The sequence below is a fragment of the Lagenorhynchus albirostris genome, chromosome 20 (assembly GCF_949774975.1).
Source record: "Lagenorhynchus albirostris chromosome 20, mLagAlb1.1, whole genome shotgun sequence".
In the NCBI taxonomy this organism is placed as follows: domain Eukaryota; kingdom Metazoa; phylum Chordata; class Mammalia; order Artiodactyla; family Delphinidae; genus Lagenorhynchus; species Lagenorhynchus albirostris.
Window position 1 is genome coordinate 35,693,115 of NC_083114.1, and position 21,954 is coordinate 35,715,068.

Genomic DNA, 21,954 nt, shown 5'->3' on the forward strand with positions numbered 1-21,954 from the left:
ACATTCAAGGGCTTCCCTGGTGGCGCAGTGGTTGAGAGTCCGCCTGCTGATGCAGGGGACACGGGTTTGTGCCCCGGTCTGGGAGGATCCTACATGCCGCGGAGCGGCTGGGCCCGTGAGCCATGGCCGCTGAGCCTGCGCGTCCGGAGCCTGTGCTCCGCAACGGGAGAGGCCCGCGTACCGCAAAGAAAAGAAAAAAAAAAAAGATCTGACATTCAAGACATGGAGGCATAAGGGAAGTGGTAGGAACCTAAAGGTTCTTTATTGATTTGTTTTTTAAGCAGTTTCGCAGAAGGCAGCTCAGGCATGCAAGTCAGGTGCAGAGACGCAAAGGCTCCTTGACATTCTCTTTGGGGCTGAGCTCATCAGCCAGGACCAGTAGGTCGGTCACCAGGGCATCCAGCAGCCCATAGACCTGGAAGAATGGGATGAACATCACAGGCAAAGGTTCACTCCCTGGAAAGCACCTGCACGAGGGAGCATCCCCCATGCTGCGAGATGGATGGACACATCTATACAAGAGGGACAGCTGGAGAGGGGGACAACTCAAGTTGTGTAGATAAAACTAAATTTTCTGTAGGACTTTTGTTTTTGCGAATAGATTTTTTTTTTTTGGATGCGTTGGGTCTTCATTGCTGCACATGGGCTTTCCCTAGTTGCGGCGAGCAGGGGCTACTCTTTGTTGCAGTGCATGGGCTTCTCATTGCGGTGGCTTCTCTTGTTGCAGAGCATGGGCTCTAGGTGCACAGTTTTCAGTAGGTGCAGCACATGGGCTCAGTAGTTGCAGCACGCGGGCCCTAGAGCATATGGGCTTCAGTAGTTGCGGCACGTGGGCTCAGTAATTGTGGCTCGCGGGCTCTAGAGTGCATGCTCAGTAGTGTGGCACACGGGCTTAGTTGCTTCGCGGCATGTGGGATCTTACCAGACCAGGGATCGAACCCGTGTCCCCTGCATTAGCAGGTGGATTCTTAACCACTGTGCCACCAGGGAAGTCCCAGTTTTATTTTTTGAACCAGTCTGGGGCAGTAATCCTGCACTGCCCCTTGGACATATGGGGACATTAGAGCCTAGAGTGGTTAAAGGGGCAATTCCAGGGAGGCCCAGGGAGCAGTGCCCATTTAGTCCCTTGAGGTGACCCAGTTCTACCCTGGCCTCCTGGAGACCAACTTTCCTTCCAGTAAGATCACAGATCCACGTACTGAAATGTCTCCAAGACTGTACCCTGTGGTGGAGCTGGACCACACAAGCCTCAGCAAGTTGATTCTTAATTTCAAAAAGCCAAGCAAGAGACTACCCCACGGGTCCTCAGAGCCCTATGATTACTTTCTAGACCCCATGGAAATCCACACATCTCAGTGATGTCACCAACAGCAAATGGAGCTTCTGATTAAATGTGATCTGAGCGTTAGCGCAATGCACAATACAATCTCGGCTGCCCAGCTGTCCACACCAGAGGAAGACAAAGCATTGCCATTAGACTCCTTGATATATCAAACATGGCTTTGTGGAGCTCCCCTCCCAAACCAACAACAATGACAAAGAACAGAACACAACACGTAGGTGAATCCCTAAGGACCTCCTGCTTAAGAACACATTTTATAAAGTCTCTCCAGCGTTTCAAAACCCTTACACTTGCTGGAAATGCACTCTACATGGTGGTCACCCAAGGAACACATCTCCCAGACGCACCTAACAGAGAAGAAGTGGGAGCAGCAGAAAGGAAAAGGCTTCTGCTCTGTCCCCCCTAGAATCTATTTCCAAATGGCAGCCGGAGTGATCTTCTAAAGCATGAGTCGGACCACATCACTCCTCAGTTCAAAACACTGTGTCCTCACAGTGGCCTACCAAGCCCCACATGACCCGCTCCCTCTTGGTGGACCCTCTGCCCTTCTGTCCTCCTGGCTCACTCCCTCTTCTGCTCACAGCACTCTTCCTAGATGCCAACATGGCCACACTTCCCTTCCCTTCAAGTCTTTGTTTGATGTCACCTTCCAATGAGGCCCACCTACCCCCACCCGGGGCTTCCCCATCCCCCAGCCCTGGTCTCTCTCTTTTTCCCATAGTGCTCATCACCTAACATACCAGAGGTGTTACTTATTCATGAGGTCTGTCTTGAACACTAGGATGCCCTTCACAAGGGCAGCTCTGCTTCCATCACAGTGCAGTAGGCCCTTACTGTTTGTGGGATAAACAGAATGAATGAGGGAGCCAGGGAGTGGAGGAAGGTATGCAGGGCAGGTGTGAGTGAGGGGAGGGCTGAGTGCCAGGCTCTTGCCCTCACCTCAGTATGCAGCCTCTGGGTGTATTTCTCCATGACCAGGGGATCTATGGGTTCCTGAGCCGGGATGATGATGTCAGGGACAGGGTCTTCCAAGGGAAGCCTGTCCCGACTTGTAGATTTCATCGGTTTCTTGTCATCCTTTGCTTTGTGCTTCTTGCTGTTTAAATGGTCCTGCTTGGAGAGACAGAGACATGCCCGGCCTTCAGTAGCTCCTGGGGGAGGTCCAGGACTTTCTCAAGAGCAGCTTAGTGGGGAGCAGGGGCATCATGCTGGCGTGACTGCCCACCTTCCGCAGCCCCTCGTATCCCTTCCCCAGCCCACGCCCCCAGGCCCAGACGACGTGCTACCTGCCTCTTTCCCAGGTGGCAGCTTGGCTCCTTTTTTATCATCTTTGTCTTTGATTCCCAACTGCTTCTTTTCTTGAGATGGCCCTTTCCGGTCCTCCTTCCCCACTCTCCCGGAAGTCACCTTCACTTCTGTGACAGGAGGTGACTTTCGATCTGAGGAAGGTGAACGGAAGTCAAATGGCCTGTGGCCTAGCTGCCCCCACAGGCAGGAACTGGGAGAGCAACGGGCCCTGGGCCAGCAGTGCTCTAGCTGTTTGAGAGAATCCCCACAGACTGGGAGCAAGGCCCTGGTTCAGGAGCATGACCTTGTGGAACAGGACTGTAGGCCAGGGGTGAGAGGCCCAGGCGCCGGTCCCAGCTCCACCCTTTCCCCACCTACGGGACGGCAAGTCATCTTGCCTTTCTGGGACTCCACCTGTAAAACGTGGGGACTGAACTAAGGTGATCGTTAGGGTTGTTTCTAGGTCCCAAATTCTGGCAGCTGATAAAAAGGTAGCAGGAGGCCTACCCCATGGGCCAACCTAACGAAGGTTCCACCGGAAGCGTACAAATGGCTGAGGCGCCACCGCCGCCCGGGCAGAGGGATGGGAAAGACTACACGGAGGTGCGGCTGCACAGTGTCTGACCTTGCGCTTCTGGCATGTGCAGGTAGATGGTCTCCTTCTCAGGCAGGCCCAGCAGAGCCCTCAGCCACAGGGAATGGCTCACCAGGCTGTCAATCACATCTCGCCACAGCTGCAAACTAGAGAGCAAGATATATTGGAGAAAAGCCATCGTCCCTCATTCGCCCTTGAACCCGTAGAGGCTTGGTCCTTCCCTTCCAAGGCACTGGTGCCAGGAACTGCCACCGAAGCACCATGCCTCTGTCCAGCCAGCACCCTCACTGGCACCCATGCAAGTGCTGGGATGGCGATCTGGCTTCCCTCGGGAGGCAGCCAAGAAAAAGTGGCCCAAGGATAAGGTTAGATCAGCCTTGAACGAACTCCATCTTGAAACCATGGCTAGAACTGGATCCAGTCCCACTGGAGGGGCTAGACTCGCAAAAGACTTCCAGGACAAGGCTCCTGGGGATGTGTTCTGAGGGCCTTGCAAAAGCCCCCCAGGCCTATCCAAGCAAGTTGCAAACAGGCGATGGGAAGGCTGGCGATCAAGTGAGGCTTTTCATGGAATAGGTCCGCTTCTCACTGCCCTCTGCTGTCGCCTCTGCTCTCAAGGAGCATTCCTCTGCTCATTGAGAAGGAACAAGGGAAGAAGGGGGGAAAAGGTCTAGGTGCTTACTCTGCTGTGACTCCTCCCCAGAGGGCAGCTGGCAGAGGGAGAGCAGCTGTAGGGGCTGCTGCAGCAGCTGCCGGACCGTAGCGTGTGTGCAGCATCTTTCAGCAACCCGATCTCAAAGAGAGCTCAGCCCCCTTGAGTCCTGGGACTGCTTGCCCAGAACCCCTGGCCACACGCCGCGAAGGGGAAGGGATGGGAGCAGCCCTCCTGGTGGCGGTACCTACCACATCTGGTACAGGAGGTCGGACTGCAACGGCCGCGGTTCCTGGCACAGCTCCAGGGCCGCTTTGTTGAGCCTGATTAGGGCGTCTTCTCTCTGGTTCTCCTCAGGGAGTGCCACCACTACCTGGCCGGTCAGAGGTACCATGGGCAACCGTTCTGCCCAGGACACCAGGGGCTCCTGTGTCCTCTACTAACAGGTGTAGTGTGGTAAGGGCAGGTGGCCAGGAGGGGATGCAGCCATGGAGAGTCTGTCTGGGTGCCTTCTGTGGGAGCCTGGGCCCTCCCTCAGAAATCTGTACCCATGAACCCCTTTCCAAGGTTTGCCAGGGTCAGAGAAGGAGTCCCTCCTGCACCACAGTGGCCTAGGCACCCGAGATAAAGAGAGATGACCAAGAGATTGCTTTCTCTGGGCCCTTAGAAGGTTGGCTAGGGCCCTTAGAAGGATGCCCCTGAGCTGAGGCAGCTCAGGCCAGAAGCACCGGCACCTGGTGCTTGGGCCCTTCTCCACCAACCCCCCAGGGCTGGGGAGGCACCTTTCTGAAGTCCTCCAGGCAGAGGTTCCACTCTGGTGGGGGAAGGCCGTCCAGCTCCTGGGAGCTCCGGACACTCTGCAGGTCTGGGCTCTCCTCCACCTCCATGATGCTCTTCTGCTGAGAACCCAGACCAGTCTTCTGGGACCCAACAGGATGTCGGGAGTCCCTGAGGGCCTCACTCTCCTGCCGGGGTGGTTGGGGGTCCAACGCTGGGCTCTTAAGGTGCACAGAAGACCCGACCTTCATCGAGGCCGCCTCCCCATAGGCTGACGGGGCCGCAGCAGGCTGGGCCCTGGGGCTGAGGTGCTCTTCCTCGCCCGGCCCGGCCTCCTCAGCCTTGGGGGGCAGGACGGTGTACTGGCACCACAGTCTGTGCAGGTTTTGCACCACTTGGTGCTGGTAATGCAGCTGCAGCAGAGGCAAGAGAAGACACGTGATGGAGAGGCTGCAACATGGGGGACCCAGAGCCCGAGCCAGCCTGCTCCAGCTTCCCGTTCCCTCGAGAGCGCCGATGGAGGAGGCTGGCAGGAACTGCTGGGCCCAGAGGGGCTCCCCACTTCCCTTTCAACCTAAGCATCTCCAACTTAAAGCTTTTTATACATTTGGGCTTCCAAGGAAGATTGAGTTTGAATTAAGACGTTTTTGAAGCTCTGTTATCACCAAGCATCCACTTACACTAGCTAAGTTATCTTGGGCAAATTACTTAAGCTCCCTGGACCTCAGTTTCTCCCATATAAAATGAGGATATAAATAGTACCCATTGGGCTTCCCTGGTGGCGCAGTGGTTGAGAATCTGCCTGCTAATGCAGGGGACACAGGTTCGAGCCCTGGTCTGGGAGGATCCCACATACCGCGGAGCAACTGGGCCCGTGAGCCACAACTACTGAGCCTGCGCGTCTGGAGCCTGTGCTCCACAACAGGAGAGGCCGCGATAGTGAGAGGCCCGCGCACCACGATGAAGAGTGGCCCCCGCTCGCCACAACTAGAGAAAGCCCTCGCACAGAAACAAAGACCCAACACAGCCAAAAATAAATTAAAAAAAAAAAAGTAACAAATGTTCAAGTAAATTGGTGTCTTTAAAAAAAAGAAAAAAATAGTACCCATCTCACAGGACTGCTGTGGAGAAACTGAGTTATTCATGGAGATGCTAAGAACAGGTCCTGGCACATCAAAGGGTTTGCTATTACTTTCTCCCAGGGCACGCACGAGGGGCAGGGGCCAGCGCTGGGCCTGTACCCGAGGATTCCTATGGTGGAACAAGTCCTCCTCGGTGAGATAGGCGTCCACAGGTGACTGTGCACGTTCCGGGGTCAGGATTCCCCTCAGCAGCTCCTGCAGCATGCTCTCCACGACGGTGACTGCTTCGTGGGAAGCCAGCTTGTTCTGAGGAAGGGAAGGTGGTATAAGCGGCACCTCAGGCTTTCAAAACGCACATGACATCCTTGGGGCCGCATGGTTTGGGCCCTGTTGAGAACGTGGCTTGGCCACATGGTCAGTGTCACAGAAATAGTAGAGGGGCATCTCGTGAGAAAGGCTGGTCCTGTAGTCAGCAAGTAAAGCAGACATTACATTTGTCAAAATCACCTTTGTTCACCAAGGGCTGAGCCCCAGCCGAAGTAGCTGGCTTGTGTCGGGGGGCCACGATGAATAAAAAAGCACAGCTTTCTCCAGAATCCCACAAAGCACAGCACCAGATGGCCAGGCCATGAGATGGACTGGGGCCGGCAGACTCCCAGTTCCCGTTGTGTTCGTACTCCTGGGTGCCGGCCCCACTAGTTCAATTGTTCTCTCTGGTTTTGCCTGGTTTTGAAGTCATGCCAGTTAAATGCAATTCCACTGGATAGTACCAGACGACAGTGAACAGATACAGTACCAGCGCAGAGGGCCATGCGTTGTGTTTGTACTCAGATAAGTACTTGCATGCAGCCTGCATCTTAAGGCCCAGTCTCATTTCTTTCTAATGCAGTAGGGCCGAGCGTGGTGAAGCTCAAAGCTGCCCTTTCTCTTGCCTGCCCACCCATCTTTTATATCACAAAGCCCCGAGGAGTGTGTTTTGAGCAAGAGTGTGTTTTTGAAAAATTCACCTCTTGGGCTGTGGGAGAAACAAGATCCCTGCAGGCAGTGCCAGGGAGAACACTAGGTAAGTTAACCTACCTAGTGTCCACAGGGGCCAAGATCCCGGGTCCCTTACCTCCAATAACTTCCTCTCATCCCTAAAGATGTCCTGGGTCAGGGAGACTGCATGGAGATTGACCTGCAGGAGAGCACCTCCTAACAGGGTGGGGTGGGTTCCAAACTCCCAACACTCCCTGAAGATCCCAGCATTCAAAGACTTAAAGAAGAAGGGAAACTTTCTAGTTTCTCCAGGCAGAATCACACCTGAGAGGGACAGAGAAAGAGGTTTTCACCGAGTAGGAGCACTGAGCCCCAAGCCTGCATGTATAAAGTTAACTAAGCCCTGGTTAGGGTGACCAACTGTCCCAGCTTGCGTAGGACTGAGGGCTTTCTTGGGATGTGGGACTTTCATTGCAAAAACCGGGAATGTCCCAGGCAAGAGGGACAGGTGGTCGTCCCAGCCTCAGGCCTGTGCATATGGGTAACTGAACATCTAGAATGCTTCCGCGGCACCCCCCCCCCGTGTTCTGCCTCCCACAGGTGGCTCACTCCCCTGTGTTCTCAAGTGTTCCACCGTTCCCCCAGCTGACAGGAACAGTCAGGCGACAACACACTTCACAGGATGGGAGGGACAGGCGGGAAGAGGGGCTCACACTTGCAAGAGCTGGGCATCAGCTAGACTTTGGCTGCAGGAGGGGTGAGCGGGGCGGCTTCTCCCTGGTACCTTCCCGATTGTTGAAGTAAAACCGCTGCATCCTGTTCCTCTTCAGGTCTTGGAAAGAGTCCAGCTGGGACCTCCTCCGCCAGTCATACCAAATGGCCACTGTGCCATTATTGACCACCGTCAGTTCTGAAGATGCTTTCTCGCCTTCTAGAGTTTCAAAGGTCAAGCGGACAGCAATTCCAACGTGCCTCTGGGGAGAGAAGAGGCATGAGAGATGCCTCTGTGGGAGGTCCTGGCCTAGGGTGACCAACTCAGCCTGGTTTGCCGGGACTCTTCCGGGTTTGGCACTGGAAGTCTCCTGGGCCTGGCCGCTCTCAAACAGCTAGGTATCATACCCCAAGAGTGGCTGTCCCTGCCATCAGCAGTAAGGAGAGGAGATGAAACAGATGTTTACAAACACTTCTGTTCCTTAGCGTCTGAAGACTATTTTAGAACCTTCTTAAAGCCATACCTGTTTGAGGTTTGCTTATTTACATGTTCGGGACTAGGTACAAACTGGGCGGCTTGTGACACTCTCTTTCCAGCCTTGTGACTTTATTCTGGCTCAAGTTAGCGTTGCTGTTACCATTTTCAGACACATACTGAAAGCATGACCCGATAAAAACTCAAACAGGAGACCGTGCAGGCTCCTTGTGACTGCCGCAGTCACCCTGGGACTGCCCCATGAGGGAGGCCCTTCCAGCAGGTGGGTGAGGGTGAAGGCCGTTTTACCTTGTCCTCTGGGTTGCTGCCTCGGATCCAGCAAGCTGGCTGCCCACAGAACAGCAGAGAAGGGCCAAGAATAGGCATAGGGACCACATCAGGGTAATTGGCCAATAAGTCTCTGTAAGAAAAAGCAATGACTTATTCTCCCTGAGTCTGCCACAGTCTTGCCGCGTGGAGCCCACGGAAATGGTTGCCAGAAAAGCTGGAGATGTGCCCGGCTCTGCCCTCCAGTGGAGCATCATCGGCTCCATCCTGCTCCGTTCCTGTAGTGGGAGGTTCTTGGACATAAAGAGACTCTTCATGCAGAGCCGCTCAGCACTGGGAGAGTCTGGAGGGGCCCCATTTATGAGCAAAGGAATGTCTAGGAAATCTCCACTAGGAGTTGGTTGCTGGAAGAGAACAGATGGCAATAGTAAAGCGAGCACAGGTGTTCCTTCGAATGGGCTAGAGGAGGGGGTGACAGCCACTAGCGAGAGGCTGGAATGGGGGCCCCCTGACTTCAGGGAGGGAAGCTTGCCCTACAATACTTGAAGGTGCTGGGGAAGCCACACTCTCCAACCGCTCTCCCTAGGGCCCAGCCCCAACTCACAAGTGCACTGTGTCTTCAGAGGAGCTTTCCTGGCTCCTTTCAAACACTGAATAGTCTTCCACGGTAACAGTGGAGAAAGGCCGCCCTTTGCCCACCACCTCCAGGCCATCAATATCCTCAGAGAGACAGAGAAAGGAAAGGTTAGCTGACTGAAGACAGGCACCACCCTGCGGGGCTTCAGACTAGGCACAGACTACCAACCTGCTGGCTAAAATCCAGCTCCGCCATGATGCTCTGTAGTTCCTTGCGTCGGTAGATCAGAAACAGACTCCGATCCCAGGTGTAGCGGTACCAAGCATCCTTCTGGGCTGGCAATCCTAGAGCAGGGTCCAAGGGCCCTCAGCACAGGCTGCTGCCACGCCCCCTTCCCCAACCACTTTCAAGGGCTCTGAGAGCGCCCATCCCAGCACCGTTTCTGAAAGAGCTGAAAACAGCTTCTCTGTGAGCTGGGCTCCCCTCCTTCTGGTCCCACACCTACTGCCTCAGCAGGCCTGCACAGGACTCCTGCAAAATTAGCTTCCAAACCGTCAAATCTTTGGATTATAATAAAAGTAACAACAGCAGCTACCTTTTATTGAGTGTTTAACAATGGGCCAGAACCTCTTAATACACAGCACGTCTCATTTAACCCTCTCACAACCCCATGAGTATTTTACAGATAGGGAAACTGAGGACCAGAGAGGTTAAATAACTCGCTGGTGTTCACAAACTCAACACAGCTGGGATCTGAACCCAGACAGTCTGGCAGCCTTTAAAGCAGTGCTGCCCATTAGAAATACGATGCAAACCACAAATGCAAGCCATGTATATGTAATTTAAAATTTTCCAGATGCCACGTTTAAAACGATTAAAAAAACACAGATGGAATGAATTTTAATAATACAGTTTAACCCAATATATTAAAAATCTTATTTCAACACGTAATCAATACAAAAATTATTAATAAAATCTATTTTTTCGGGGCTTCCCTGGTGGCGCAGTGGTTGAGAGTCTGCCTGCCGATGCAGGGGACGCGGGTTCGTGCCCCGGTCCGGGAAGATCCCACATGCCGCAGAGCGGCTGGGCCCGTGAGCCATGGCCGCTGAGTCTGCGCGTCCGGAGCCTGTGCTCCACAACGGGAGAGGCCACAACAGTCAGAGGCCCGCGTACCGCAAAAAAAAAAAAAAAAAATCTATTTTTTCGAACTGATCTTCGAAACCCAGTGCAACGCTTACACTTACAGCACATCTCAGTTCAGACCGGCCACATTCCGCTCAGCTGCCACGGTGGCTCAGCTGCAGTAAGGACAGCACCGCCCTAGAGCCCAGGCTTCTGCCTGCTCCTCCCACCACTGCTACCGCGGTCTTACTGAAGAGAGGACTGAACCTCCGCACCAGAGCCCTGATCTTTCCCCCCTAGCCAGTCACATTTACAGCCCGCTCCTCACCCATCTCCACCTGGATGGAGCGGGGCTTCCTGACGTGAGTGATTGGTTCCACGAGGCCACGCTGAGTTTTTGTCTTCGTCATTACCAGGCCCATCATTTCATCTCCCAGGTATTCCGGTTGACTCCAGAACCCACTGGTCAATTCACAGCCCTGGTGATGGAGGACAGATGAGTCAGACCACCTGAGCACCTTGGAGAGAGGCTGGTGGGGAGCCTGGGAAGACAAGAGCTCCACAGACTACAGATGCTCCCTCTGGGGGATTCGCACTGCCCTGCCTGAGAGCAGGAGAGAAGCACCCACTTTCTTATTTTCAGGCTGCCCTGTTGTACGTTTACCTGGCTCCAGCCAGGGCGGGTTGTTCCAGGTACTGACATACCAGAACACAACATGGCACCCTGGGGCGACTGAAAGGTGGAGCCTCAGTTTTTAGGAGACAACACTAAGACGAAGACTATTCTGATAACTTAGTGCCAGTGGTATCTTTCTCCTCAAACTGACTAACAGTGACTACCACGGGCCGAATTACTTACCTGGCCAGTCCGTGAACGATCAGTAATAGGACCAATAATAGAATTTAGTAAAGACCTTGAGGGCTTAACAGTGCTTTGCACTGGATAGATTTTTTTTGTCCCCAGCTGTCCAGACCCCTCCCACAGGGTACCTGGGAACGCTGTCCTTACCTTCCCATCAGGCCGTGCTGGCAGTGTGCGGTCAAGGAGCTCCCGTTCTTCCTGGATCTTCCTGTAGGTCTCCCCCATGTGCATCAGCAGCTCGCCGACTGGCTTCTTCAGCCGTTCTAGCAAGAGAGCCAAGAATGCAGTCCCGCCACCAAATCAGAACAAACAGGGGCCCGAGCTCTCTGCACTGATCGGCTCCAGTCACTGGGCTGATTTCACGACCCACTAAGAGCAAGAAGCACTTGGGAGTACTCAGCACAAACGTGAGCAGCCTGAATCCAGGTTCTGGAGGTGAAGGGAGAGAAAAAACACAGCGGCGGAGCCTTGACGCCATGTGAGGCCAGGCAGGGGCCCTGTCCGCTCTGCTCACCACTGAGGGTTTCCTGCTGCTTCTTCCGAAGGGCTACGTGGCGCTGCCAGTTTTTCAGAAAGTTGTGCTGAAGAGGTGGGGCCCAGGGAGGATGTGCCTTCTCTTCTTTTGGGGCTTCCTGCTTCGGCTCTTCTTTAGCTGAGATGAGGGTCATCAGACAGGGTGGGGTGTGGATCAGCTCAGCCAGCTGAAAAGAGCAACGTTGAGTGTGGAGGGCAGGGGAAGGCACCGAACCGGGGCGGAGCAGACTTCTCCAGGCCTACATCCCTGCTGTCCTCCCGCTCTGCTGAGTCCCTCCTTTCCAGGGCCCCAAGGTAGCAAGTGACAGAAAGCAAATGGCAGAACAAGGGGGGCTTGGAAGCTGCTGTCAGTCCCCTCTCGCCTAGAATGGGAACGCTTGTTCTAAGATTGTGGTCAACGTCCTTTAATGTGTCTGTCCTCCTCACAGCTGGTGTTGACACCCTCACCTGCTGCACGACTGAGTCATTTTTATTGACCCCAGGCCTCTTAGCACCTGACCAATCAGAGGTTCTTTGCCTGGAACCAGAGAATTAAAGAAACTGAAAGACAGACAGACTCTCCATGTGGCCCTGGGAGCTGTGGGGAGCCACCTTCCTGCACCATGTGGACTGAGGAGGAGAGCAGGCCAGTCTTTCGAGAAGGGGAGATAAAGCCGGGGCACAGAGGAGCAGAGGGCAATGGGGGAGCGTGGGCCCAGTGTGACGGGAGCCAGACACACTCTCACCTTGGGGTTCCTCAAGGCACTTCTGTCTCCTTATAGTGAATTCTTGACTTCAGCTGAAGCTAGCCTATGTTGGCTTCATTATTTGGGGAGAAGGGTCACTTATCACCTCAGATTCTGGGGCCCAGAGCCTGGACTCTCTCTGTAACTCCAGTTCTGCTGGACTCTGCCAGGTGGTAAGACCACAACGACATCAGTGACTTCTCTCCCCCAGGCAGCTCTGTACAAACGAACCTGGGTGTTCCCTCGAGCAACTGCAATTCTCTTAAAGTCCTGGAGACTCCCCAAGATGTGGTGGGGCAGGATCTGGTCACTGCCATAGAGGATGTCACCTGGCCCTGGGGGTAAAAAGAAGAGGGGGGAAGGTAAGCTATAGCCAGCTGGTGTAAACAATTCAAGAGGCTACTCTCTGATGAGGACCCGGCATTCTCTCCAGGATGACCCATGAATTCAGATGCCAGAGCCGAGGCTGGGCATACCAGAGTAATCCAGGGGCTTCGTGGCTGCATCTGGAGTAGCAGGATGTGCTACTAAGTGACAGACCTTCTTCCTATGATCCTTGGGTTTGAGTTTACGGATGATAAGTTTCTGGGTAATTGCAGGTTTATCTTCTGTTTCAATAAGGCGAGGAATATGTTGCTAAAAGGAAATAAAACGAGGAGATTCCGCATGAGATCAGGAGGAGGAAAAACACCACCCTTCTCCTCTGTCCTAATTCTTGGTGGAATTCCTGAAGGCGGACAAATCTGTTTCTCTAGATCTCTAGATCTGTCCATATGTTCTGTCGAGGACATGCCTGTGTAACAGCTATGAGGCTTAGTAACATCCTGGGAAAAAAAATAACATCTCATGCCTCCAGATAGTTCAGGTGAGAAGTGGCTGCCTCTCCCAGGGAAAGCAGGGGGCTATCCACATCTGTAACTTTGCTTCTTAAACGCACTGTCCCTCATGTGAAATGGGGATGGTAGCACTTGCCTCTATGGGAAGCGAATGACTTCATTCTCTCTTCCCTGTGGTTCTATATGAATCTTAGAAATGTTAAACAAACAACATGGTAAATTCCTTTAGATGCAAAAGTGAACAGATTTATGTTTGATGGATTTTTCCACGGAATTAGACACTCCCTCTGAGTAGGGAGGCAGTGGACAATGGACATGGTTGAAGTTCTAGACAGCCCAGGTGGCAAGGAGAGGTTCCTGCAGGAAGGGATCCCTGGACTTCATCCTTACCTTCCTCAAGTCTTCCTTCTTAATGGCTAAGGCAAGAATGTCATCTCCTTGTAGGACATTGCTAACAGGTTCAGGTTCTTCCTGAATGGGGGGTGTGGGCTGTTCAGGTACTTTTGCCCGCTTCTTTTCTGAAGAGGAGCAAAGTTCAAGTACTTAAAAATAGATATTAGCCTTCATGGTGGGGGTGCAAAGCTAGCCACCTGGATGGACAGCAGAGGCTGCCAAGGTGGCCTGGGGAGCACTTTGCTGGGGTAACAGGAGTTCTCTCTTGTAGGTCCCCCCCGCCACCACAGTGACCGAGGCTTCTGTAGCTGGAACTGAGATCAGAAGACGTTCCATTCCAGGCTGTGCTACTTATAAGCTGGACAACCTTGGGTACATCACTTAACCTTTTTAACCTTTTGTAAAAAGAGGACGCTGGACTAAAGCAGTGGTTCCCAAATATTCGTCAGGTGTCTGTCTCAGAACCTCCTGGGGGTTTACAAACACAGCTTCCTGGCTCCTGAGCTTCTAACACTCCCTAGGTGGCTCTGATGCACAGTGCTCTGGGACAACTGGATGAGATGCCTTCTTACCCTCCCATCCATTCTTCTGGGTGAAGGCACTGAGCTTCCTAAGACACTGATGAAAATTCAGATGCTCTGGGGAAAGCAGAACGTTTACCACTGACCATTTACTTCACATTCTTCATTTAACAAATACTGTTTAAGCATCTTCTACACGTCAGGCACCGTGCCAGGTTTTGAGGATATAAGGCAAAGTCTTAGGCTTCAAAGAGCACATGCCCATGGGAGACAACACTGTCAAACAGACTGAAGTAGGGTGACTATGGGAGCATCCAGGGGACCCCAGTCTGGTGGGTGGGGTGGTCAGGGAGGGCTTCCTAAGGAGGTAATTAGACTGAGAGCTGAAGGATGAAAAGAGACAACGGAAAGAGAATGGAGAACAGGAATTCCAAAGGGCATAGCATGAAGAGGCCTAGAGGCAAGAGAGAATGGAGCACCTGGCTGGAACTCAAAGCATGTGTTTTTAAACAGCTGGAGTGCAGCGAGGTGGGAGGCAGGAAGCAGCGTCTGGAGAGAAAAGGAGGAGCCATATCACTAAGAGCTTAGTGAGCCACGTGAAGGACTTCAGTTTTTAGCCTATGGACCATGACATGGCAAAGAACGGATTAGGGGGTGCGAGACTGAGCGCAAGATTATCGAGGAGTCTGCTGCGGTGGTGAACTGGTTGGCGGAAGTAGCTCATGGGCCTGGAGGAAAGTGGAGCCATCTGAGACTGTATCTTCCATGCGCCACGCCAGAGCACGGTACGGAGAACGCACGGGGCGGAAGCAAGTTTCTTCCCAACGAGGACACATTCCCTGCCTTCCTTCCACAGAGGTGGGTTAACAGTTTCAAATGCATCTCGTTCCTCTGGCTGGTATCCTCCTGTCTGCTGCCCTCTGGTTCAGAAAGCTTTGATATAAGGCCCTACACAAAATAATCAAGAGAAAACCTAAGCACTGCCTTTAATGACTTTAAGACACAACTTGGTTTTGTCCACTGTTTCTCACAGTATTCTAATTTTTAAGAAGCAATATCATTAAAACATCAACGCAGGTGTTTTGGTTACCAAAATCAAACTATTTTTTAGAAACTGCCCACATACTCAGCGGCAAAAAAAAAAAAAACCCAAGCCAGAATCATTCTAAACATAACTCTAGGGACTTCCCTGGTGGCTCAGTGGTTAAGAATCTGCCTGTCAATGCAGGGGACACAGGTTCGAGCCCTGGTCCGGGAAGATCCTACATGCAGCAAAGCAACTAAGCCCGTGCACCACAACTACTGAGCCTGAGCTCTAGAGCCCGCGAGCCACAGCTAGAGCCCGTGTGCCACAACTACTGAGCCCGTGTGCCACAACTACTGAAGCCCGCGCACCTAGAGCCCGTGCTCCGCAACAAGAGAAGCCACCGCAATGAGAAGCCGGCGAACCACAATGAAGAGTAGCCCCCGCTCGCCGCAACTAGAAAAAGCCCGCGCGCAGCAACAAAGACCCAACGCAGCCATAGACAAATAAATAAATAAAATTTAAAACTAAAATAAAATAAACATAACTCTAAATTTCGCTATCGGCCAGAGTCCACCTCCTCAGCAATGGGGTCAGAGTAAACTCAGGAGCACCTACTAGTCAAGCTACATGGCCCTGTGCACACAAACCCACATGGGGCTAAATGGCTTGACGGCGAGTCCTGGTCCCATCCTCGCCACGTGTGGAGATGCAGACTTAGGTTTTGATCTCTACTTCCCCTCTCCCTTCTACACAGTCACCAAAGTTGGTGGTAGCCCAAGAAAGAATTGGTACTAGCTGAAGGTTCCCTTTTATAGATATTTTGGTATTATTTATATTCTCCAGGAGATTTGCTTCCTCTGTCCGTCACCCTTGCTGGTTCTACATCTTCTCAAGGGATTAAACATCTCCAGATATATGCTTTTTACTGATGGGTGTAATTACACATAATTACCATGTGTAAATTTATAAACCTTCAACATTGCTGAAGACTTCTGAAATAGTCAGTGAAACTCTGGTCTGAGGTTTTTCTAAGATGGTTATATCTTCAATGTAGTGCAATACATGCTCTGCTACTGTATAGTCAGGGGATGGTGCGTTCTAGTTAATATTCATAGAAAGGATATATACATTTTAAACTTCAATTCACCCTAGAGAATGTGAATATTTACTAAGTACTTTCTATGTACTATAAATTACAGAGAAAATGGGATAAAGCATTAAGATAAGGCTCCTTCTCTTGAGGAACTGAAAGATGCAGCAGACACTAACACACACCAATCATAACCTAAGAGCCTAAATTAGTGGCACAGACAATAGCTTTGGTTACACAACAAAGAAGGAACAGATGGATGTATATCATAAAGTTAGGGCTCTAAGGAAAGGTTCAGAAGAGCAGCCACCAGGGTCAGAGGCAGCTTCACCAGTTAAGTTAGACCTTGAAGGACCAGAAGGCCTCGCATAGGCAGAATAGCAAACAGAGGTGTTCCAGGTAAGATCACAATCAGAGCAAAGGTGGAGGCGGGGCTGAGCATGGCATACGTGAGGCATGGTGACACAGAAGGCCTGTAGAGGAGGTGGGGGTGATAGTGGGGATGAGAGGAAAACCAGGGCATCACGGCTTTGTAAACTAAGTCTGAAGCATCTGATCTTCCTCCGTTGGCAAGAAGGAGGTTTGGTTCGGAAGAGTGAGTTGATGAAAGCAGCATTTCAGAGTGACTCATCCTATGAGGGTAAGCCAAGTGGACAGGAGGGGCAGAGACAAGTTGGGGAGGCCAGGCAGGCAGGATGATGCTGTGGGGGTCATTTCAGGGCCTGTGGGAGGTTTCCACAGGTCAAAGTATGTCTCACTACTGAACCTGTACAGGGCCAGCTATTTCCAGTTCTTTGGTCTGGAAACCCAAGGGCACTTCGCCCTTGTCCTGACAGCTGTGAGGGGGTCAGAGACCAGCCCCCCTGCATGAGGCAGTCAGATGACACCTCTGCTGGAGCTAGCCCAGGCAGCTGGAAGCAAGGTGCTCAGGTAGGGTGGGAGGGACAGGGTTGGCAGAAGGGGAGGGGGGAGCTACGGAAGGAGAAGAAACCCTATTTTTTCTGCTTCTTGTTTCATCTAAATGTTATTCTTCATTAGTGTTAATTAAGGTCTTCAGGAAATTCTGACCTCACAGTTGCACCAGGGGAACCAAGGGAGGGGCTGTCCCTACCTGGGCTGAGCTTTAACTGATGGTGGAGAGGGATCTGGTACTGCTGGGAGTCTTCCCAGTTTCTTAGCAACTACAGCAGGGAGAAACCTAGGAGTCAAAGGGCTCAGGTCCCTAAACAGGTTTAAAGTCACAATATTTGCTTGCCTTTTTGCTATAATTCAGAGTTTTTGGAGAAACACAGCGAAAGATTACAGTTGTTGATTAACTTTATTATATTGGGGGGGGAGGAAGTATTGCCTACTACATTAGAAGCTTCCCCCAAGATATTTAGGAGGAAAAAGGTACCTTGCATGCTTCTTTCTTTCGTCACCTTAATGCATGTCCTTAAATGAAGGGCTATTTATTTTTAAATTATTGTTTCTGATTTTATTTTTTTTAATTTTTAAAAAATTTTTACTGAAGTATAGTTGATTTACAATGTTGTGTTAGTTTCAGGTGTACAACACAGTGATTCAGTTATACACACATATATATAAAATTTATTCTTTTTCAGATTCTTTTTCTTTATAGTTTATTACAAAATACTGAGTATAGTTCCCCATACTATACAGTAGATTCAAAGGCTCTTTAACAAACTAAATTTCTTATTAAAAATAAATATGCAATGAAACAAATCTTTCCTTGATTTGTTTACAGCAGAAAGTTCAAATCTGATAAGATCCCCAGAAACTAGGTAAGCAGGAGGCAGTACCTAGGAAAGCCCTTGACTGCCCTTGGGAAAGAAGACCAGCTATTTTTCTCTCTTTCTTTCTTAACTGTTAAAAATTATATCATGAAAGAGCATCTCAATGTAGCCTACATTGGACTTGTATACTATGAAGAAGCATTAAATAAAGGCATTTTCCCAGGCCTCCCAGGGAACCCTACTGTCTCCAGGCCTGCCCCCTCCTCACACTGAGCTCACACCACAATCTTAGGCTGGGTCTCCCCAAGGCCTGCAATGGCATGCCGACTTTCTGACCTAGCATGTAAAGCCAGTTTGTGGTCTGGTCCCTGATCACCTCTGCGGTCCCCTCTGGCTCCTTTCCCCCTTCTCCACACTCACCACCTCTGCCCTGGCCATCAATGTCACAGTTCCATGCCTCAGCTGACGCTGCTACCTAGACTTGGAGAAGCAAATCGCTTTTTTTTTTTTGACTAGCCATAAATGTCATCCTCTTCAGAAAACTATCCCCCCTAACTCCACCATCCAAGGCTTGGGTCAGGTGCTCTGATCCCCCTTAATAGCTATGGGATCCTATATCACAGCCTTTATACTTGATAGGTTTCTCCTCCTCCGTTTCCTGAGGTCTGGGGTCCCACAGTTACCACCGATAGCGTTGTAGCCCAGCACAGTGCCCACACACAGGTATAGGGCACGCCTTGTCCCGTACCCCATTCCCGCGTGATCTTTATCTCCATCCTGGTGTCACCCCCATCCTCCAGGCCCCGTGTCGTGAATCCCAAGAACCCCTGCCCCTGTCTGGTTTTCCTGAGCTCCCAAGGCAGCCAGCGCCAACCTTTCACGCTCTCTGGGGCCTCCAAGAATCTGTTTGTAGGTATTCTAAGGCGGGACTCCTTCTTTAGAGACTTCATGGTGCCGCCCGGGCTGTGAGCGTGGCCCTGCGCCGCCGGGACCCGGAAAAACCGGGCTGTGCCGCAGCTCCCGCGACCCTGCGCGCGCCCGCCCAACAGAGGCCTCCCGGGCGTCCATAGCAACCAGCGCCCCGAGCGGGGACGCGCACCCACCGAACAACTTGGGCGGAGACTGCTTGGAAACCACCTTTCTCATCTTGCCGCGCCCACACGCCAGCCGCCGGCCGCTCTTCTGGCACTGACCCTGAAAACGCCCCAGACCCGGATCGTGACGTCACAGGATGCGCCGCCGGGCGCCGACAAGTCAGTAGCCAGACGGGCGGGGCGGAGCCAGGCGGGGAAGGGGCGGGGGAGGGGCGGGGGAGAGGCGACTCGGGGGCGGGGGAGAGAAACGGAGGAAGCAAGTAGGGGCTCCGCGACCCTCTCGGCCGTTTCCCGCTGCCCCCGACGCCCACCACGGCCTGCAGCCCGGCTCCCGCTGTCCCTCGGCCCCTCCGCACAGCCACCACGGGATCTAGCCTTTCACGCGGTGCGGAAAACCCCTGATTCCCCCCATGGACTTCAGTTGCCCGGTGGCCCCTGCTTGTCCCCTACACGGGCCGGGTGACCTGCCCCGCCCACCAGTTCCCAGACGAGCCAAGCTTTTACCCCGACTTGGGGACTTGGGGCCTTCTCACGCTGTCTGTTTCAGTCCTTGGAGATGCCGCCCTTGACCCCCAATTTAAAGTAGCCTTCTTGGGCTTCCCTGGTGGTGCAGTGGTTAAGAATCCGCCTGACAATGCGGGGCACACGGGTTGGAGTCCTGGTCCCGGAAGATTCCACATGCCGCGGAGCAACTAAGCCCGTGAGCCACAGCTACTTGAGCCCATGTGCCACAGCTAGTGAAGCCCACGCGCTTAGAGCCTGTGCTCTGCAGTAAGAGAAGCCACTGCAATGAGAAGCCCGCGCACCGCAACGAAGAGTAGCCCCCGCTCGCTGCAACTAGAGAAAGCCCACGCCTGGCAACGAAGACCCAATGCAGCCAAAAATAAATAATAAATAAAATAAATATTTAAAAAATCTTAAAACAAAGTAGCCTTCTCTGTTATCTCAACTTTATAAATGCACCCAGTATATTTTTTTCCAGTCCTAACGCATTCTGGAATTATGATGTTTGTTTAAGTGGTTGGCTGCTGTCAAGCTCTCTGAGAGAATATAAACGCTGTGAGAGCAGGGCTGGCTTGTCCTTTGTCCCCATCCCAACTCAAAGTTTAGGACATAGCAGCGGCTCAGAAACTGTGTGCGGAATAATGAAGGGGCTCTAGAGCAGGACAGAACTGGATTCCAATGTCAGCTTTCCCTGTTTCCTAGCTGTGTGTTCTTGGGCCAGTCCCTTGACCTCTCTGAGCTACAGTTTTCTCACATAAAATGGAGGTCATAATGCCTCCCACACAGGGCCACTGTAAGGGTTAACTCAGAGTATGCATTTAAACTACCCAACACAGTACCCTCCATAAACTGTAGGGACGTCTCAGTCAATTCTCAAAATCATGCCAGGGTTGGAGCGATGGTCTGTGTACCCATTTTACAGATGGAAAAACTGAGCTCCACCAAGGAAGAGTATATAGAGTCAGTCGACTAACCAGAAGCACAATTTGAACCTGGTTCTCCCAAGTCCAAGGCCAGGGCTCTTTGGACCCTGTCTCCTGGGACATTTCTGAGCTTTGCTGCAGTATACCCCAGACAGAGGAGGAGCTAGGGAGGATGCCAGTAGGGCTGTTCACTCCCTGGGCTCCCTATGTGTTCTCCACTACTGGGCCTCTCCCAGGGGTATAGCCCCTTCTCCATGCCCCTGTAGACCTTCCCTCTTATGATTGACACATCCTCCACAACCAGCCCCTCCTCTCCTGCTCTCAGTGACCTAGGCACCAACCTCCTTCCACCCTCCAGGGAGTCCCCAGTTCAGTTCACTTTATGAACGTTTACTGAACGTTTATGATACTCCAGGCTGGGGACTGTGTCATCTGGGCCCTCCAGGAAGCAGACACAGATGGAGATAGGAGTGCAAGAGGTTTATTGTGAGGAGAGTGGGGGAGGAAGCAGGACCAGGCCGGGAGAGCCTTAGACTGTGTTGCAGAGCTGACAAAGTCTTGGCCAACCCAGTGTGGACATCTGGGAAAAGAATATTCATTCAGAGGTTGTCAGCTAACTGCCCTCCTTGCAGGAGAACAGCAAGCCCTTTCTTGAAGGGAGATAGGACCAGTTCACATCCATGGCTGCCACTGGAACTCTGAGATATGGAGGAAAGTAAACATTTCCTCTTGTTCTTAGGAGCTTAGGGTCCACTCTAGCCAACAAGACAAACACTCATGAAACTCTTATCCATGCACTCAGCTTCCGGAAGGTCTTGGAACTTTGGGAAGTTACACAGCTTGTGGGTAGCCTGGCTGGGAGTGGGAGAGAGGCCTGGGGGCTGTTCAGGGAGGGTACAGTGTAGGTTAAAGGACAAGGGAAGAAGGGAGCGGGAGAGGGGCGTGGTCAGGCAGGTACATAACCTAGCAGGGCTCTGCCACCAGCCCCTGAGTGACCTTGGGCAGGTGCCTCCCCTTTCTGTGTCTCCATATCACCATTTTCATCATGAAGTTATCGGACCAGATCTGAGCTGGTTAACCTTTTGAGAATCTGATGAAAGCTAGGAAACTTCTCCCCAGAAATGCACATTTGATTTTTTTTAATTGTGGTAAAATACATGTTACATAAAATTCACCATTTTAATGAACACAATTCAGTGTCACTTAGTACAGTCACGATGTCATGTAACCATCACCATTTTCTAATTCCAGAACTTTTTCCTCATCCCAAAAGAAACCCTGTATCCAGTCACTCCCCATTCCTCCCCACCCCTCAGCCCCTGGCAACCACTTATTTACTTTTCTGTCTTTTTTGATTTGCCTGTTCTGGATATAGTTCCTATAAATGGAATGGTACAATATTTGGCCTTTTGTGTCTGACTACTTTTACTAGGTATAATGTAAAGGTTCATCAGTGTTGTGGCACATGTCAGTACTTCATTCCCTTTTATGGTTGGACAACATTTCATTGCACAGGTATACCGTACTTTGTTCATTCATTCATCTGCACATTTGGTTTTGCATATGATTTTGCACTCAGTTCCAGGGATTCCTGAAGTTCACTCGCGTGGCCCTGGCGTGGGGTGGGCTGAGTTCAGAGTGCCTTAGAAAAAGAGTTGGGGCATCTGAAGGTGGGTTTCCAACTCTAATGTATGTGCTCATGGGCTAGGGATTAATCACAGTTTGGGAAAGGCAGGATGTAAGTGCTAGGCGAGCCTTCTTAGGGGAGTAGCATTTGAGGTGGGCCGCTGAAGACAAGAGTTCAACAGGCAGGTCGGGTG

General features: G+C 51.9%; 1 protein-coding gene across 5 annotated transcripts; it reads right to left on the bottom strand.

Moving 5' to 3' along the window:
• Positions 1 to 236: 236 nt before the first annotated feature.
• On the bottom strand, positions 237 to 18,854 carry MYCBPAP (MYCBP associated protein). 5 transcript variants are annotated; one of them, XM_060135371.1, is made up of 19 exons: positions 18,717 to 18,854; positions 13,237 to 13,364; positions 12,487 to 12,646; positions 12,242 to 12,345; positions 11,266 to 11,452; positions 10,899 to 11,014; positions 10,218 to 10,368; positions 8,993 to 9,108; positions 8,792 to 8,907; positions 8,209 to 8,320; positions 7,498 to 7,687; positions 6,850 to 7,037; positions 5,895 to 6,041; positions 4,659 to 5,066; positions 4,128 to 4,249; positions 3,255 to 3,370; positions 2,633 to 2,781; positions 2,282 to 2,452; positions 237 to 415 (listed from the first exon to the last, which is right to left on the bottom strand). In XM_060135371.1, the coding sequence occupies exons 1-19, from the start codon at positions 18,757 to 18,759 to the stop codon at positions 314 to 316; spliced, it is 2,826 nt and encodes a 941-aa protein (XP_059991354.1). In that variant the 5' UTR covers positions 18,760 to 18,854; the 3' UTR covers positions 237 to 313. The 5 variants fall into 5 exon arrangements, with proteins under 5 accessions (XP_059991354.1, XP_059991353.1, XP_059991351.1 ...); XM_060135370.1 differs by having other exon boundaries at positions 2,282 to 2,455; XM_060135368.1 differs by lacking the exon at positions 18,717 to 18,854 and adding an exon at positions 18,488 to 18,647 and having other exon boundaries at positions 2,282 to 2,455.
• Between the last annotated feature and the right edge of the window lie 3,100 nt (positions 18,855 to 21,954).

Bases quoted from the DNA above. Each gene is read 5' to 3' on its own strand.
- MYCBPAP (XM_060135367.1), bottom strand. From the start codon at position 18,563: ATGAAGTCTCTAAAGAAGGAGTCCCGCCTTAGAATACCTACAAACAGA. The intron at 10,369-10,898 runs GTAAGGACAGCG...CTCCATCACCAG, and splicing joins CAGCACGGCCTGATGGGAAG to GGCTGTGAATTGACCAGTGG. The intron at 8,321-8,791 runs GTGAGTTGGGGC...TTTTTCTTACAG, and splicing joins TCTGAAGACACAGTGCACTT to AGACTTATTGGCCAATTACC.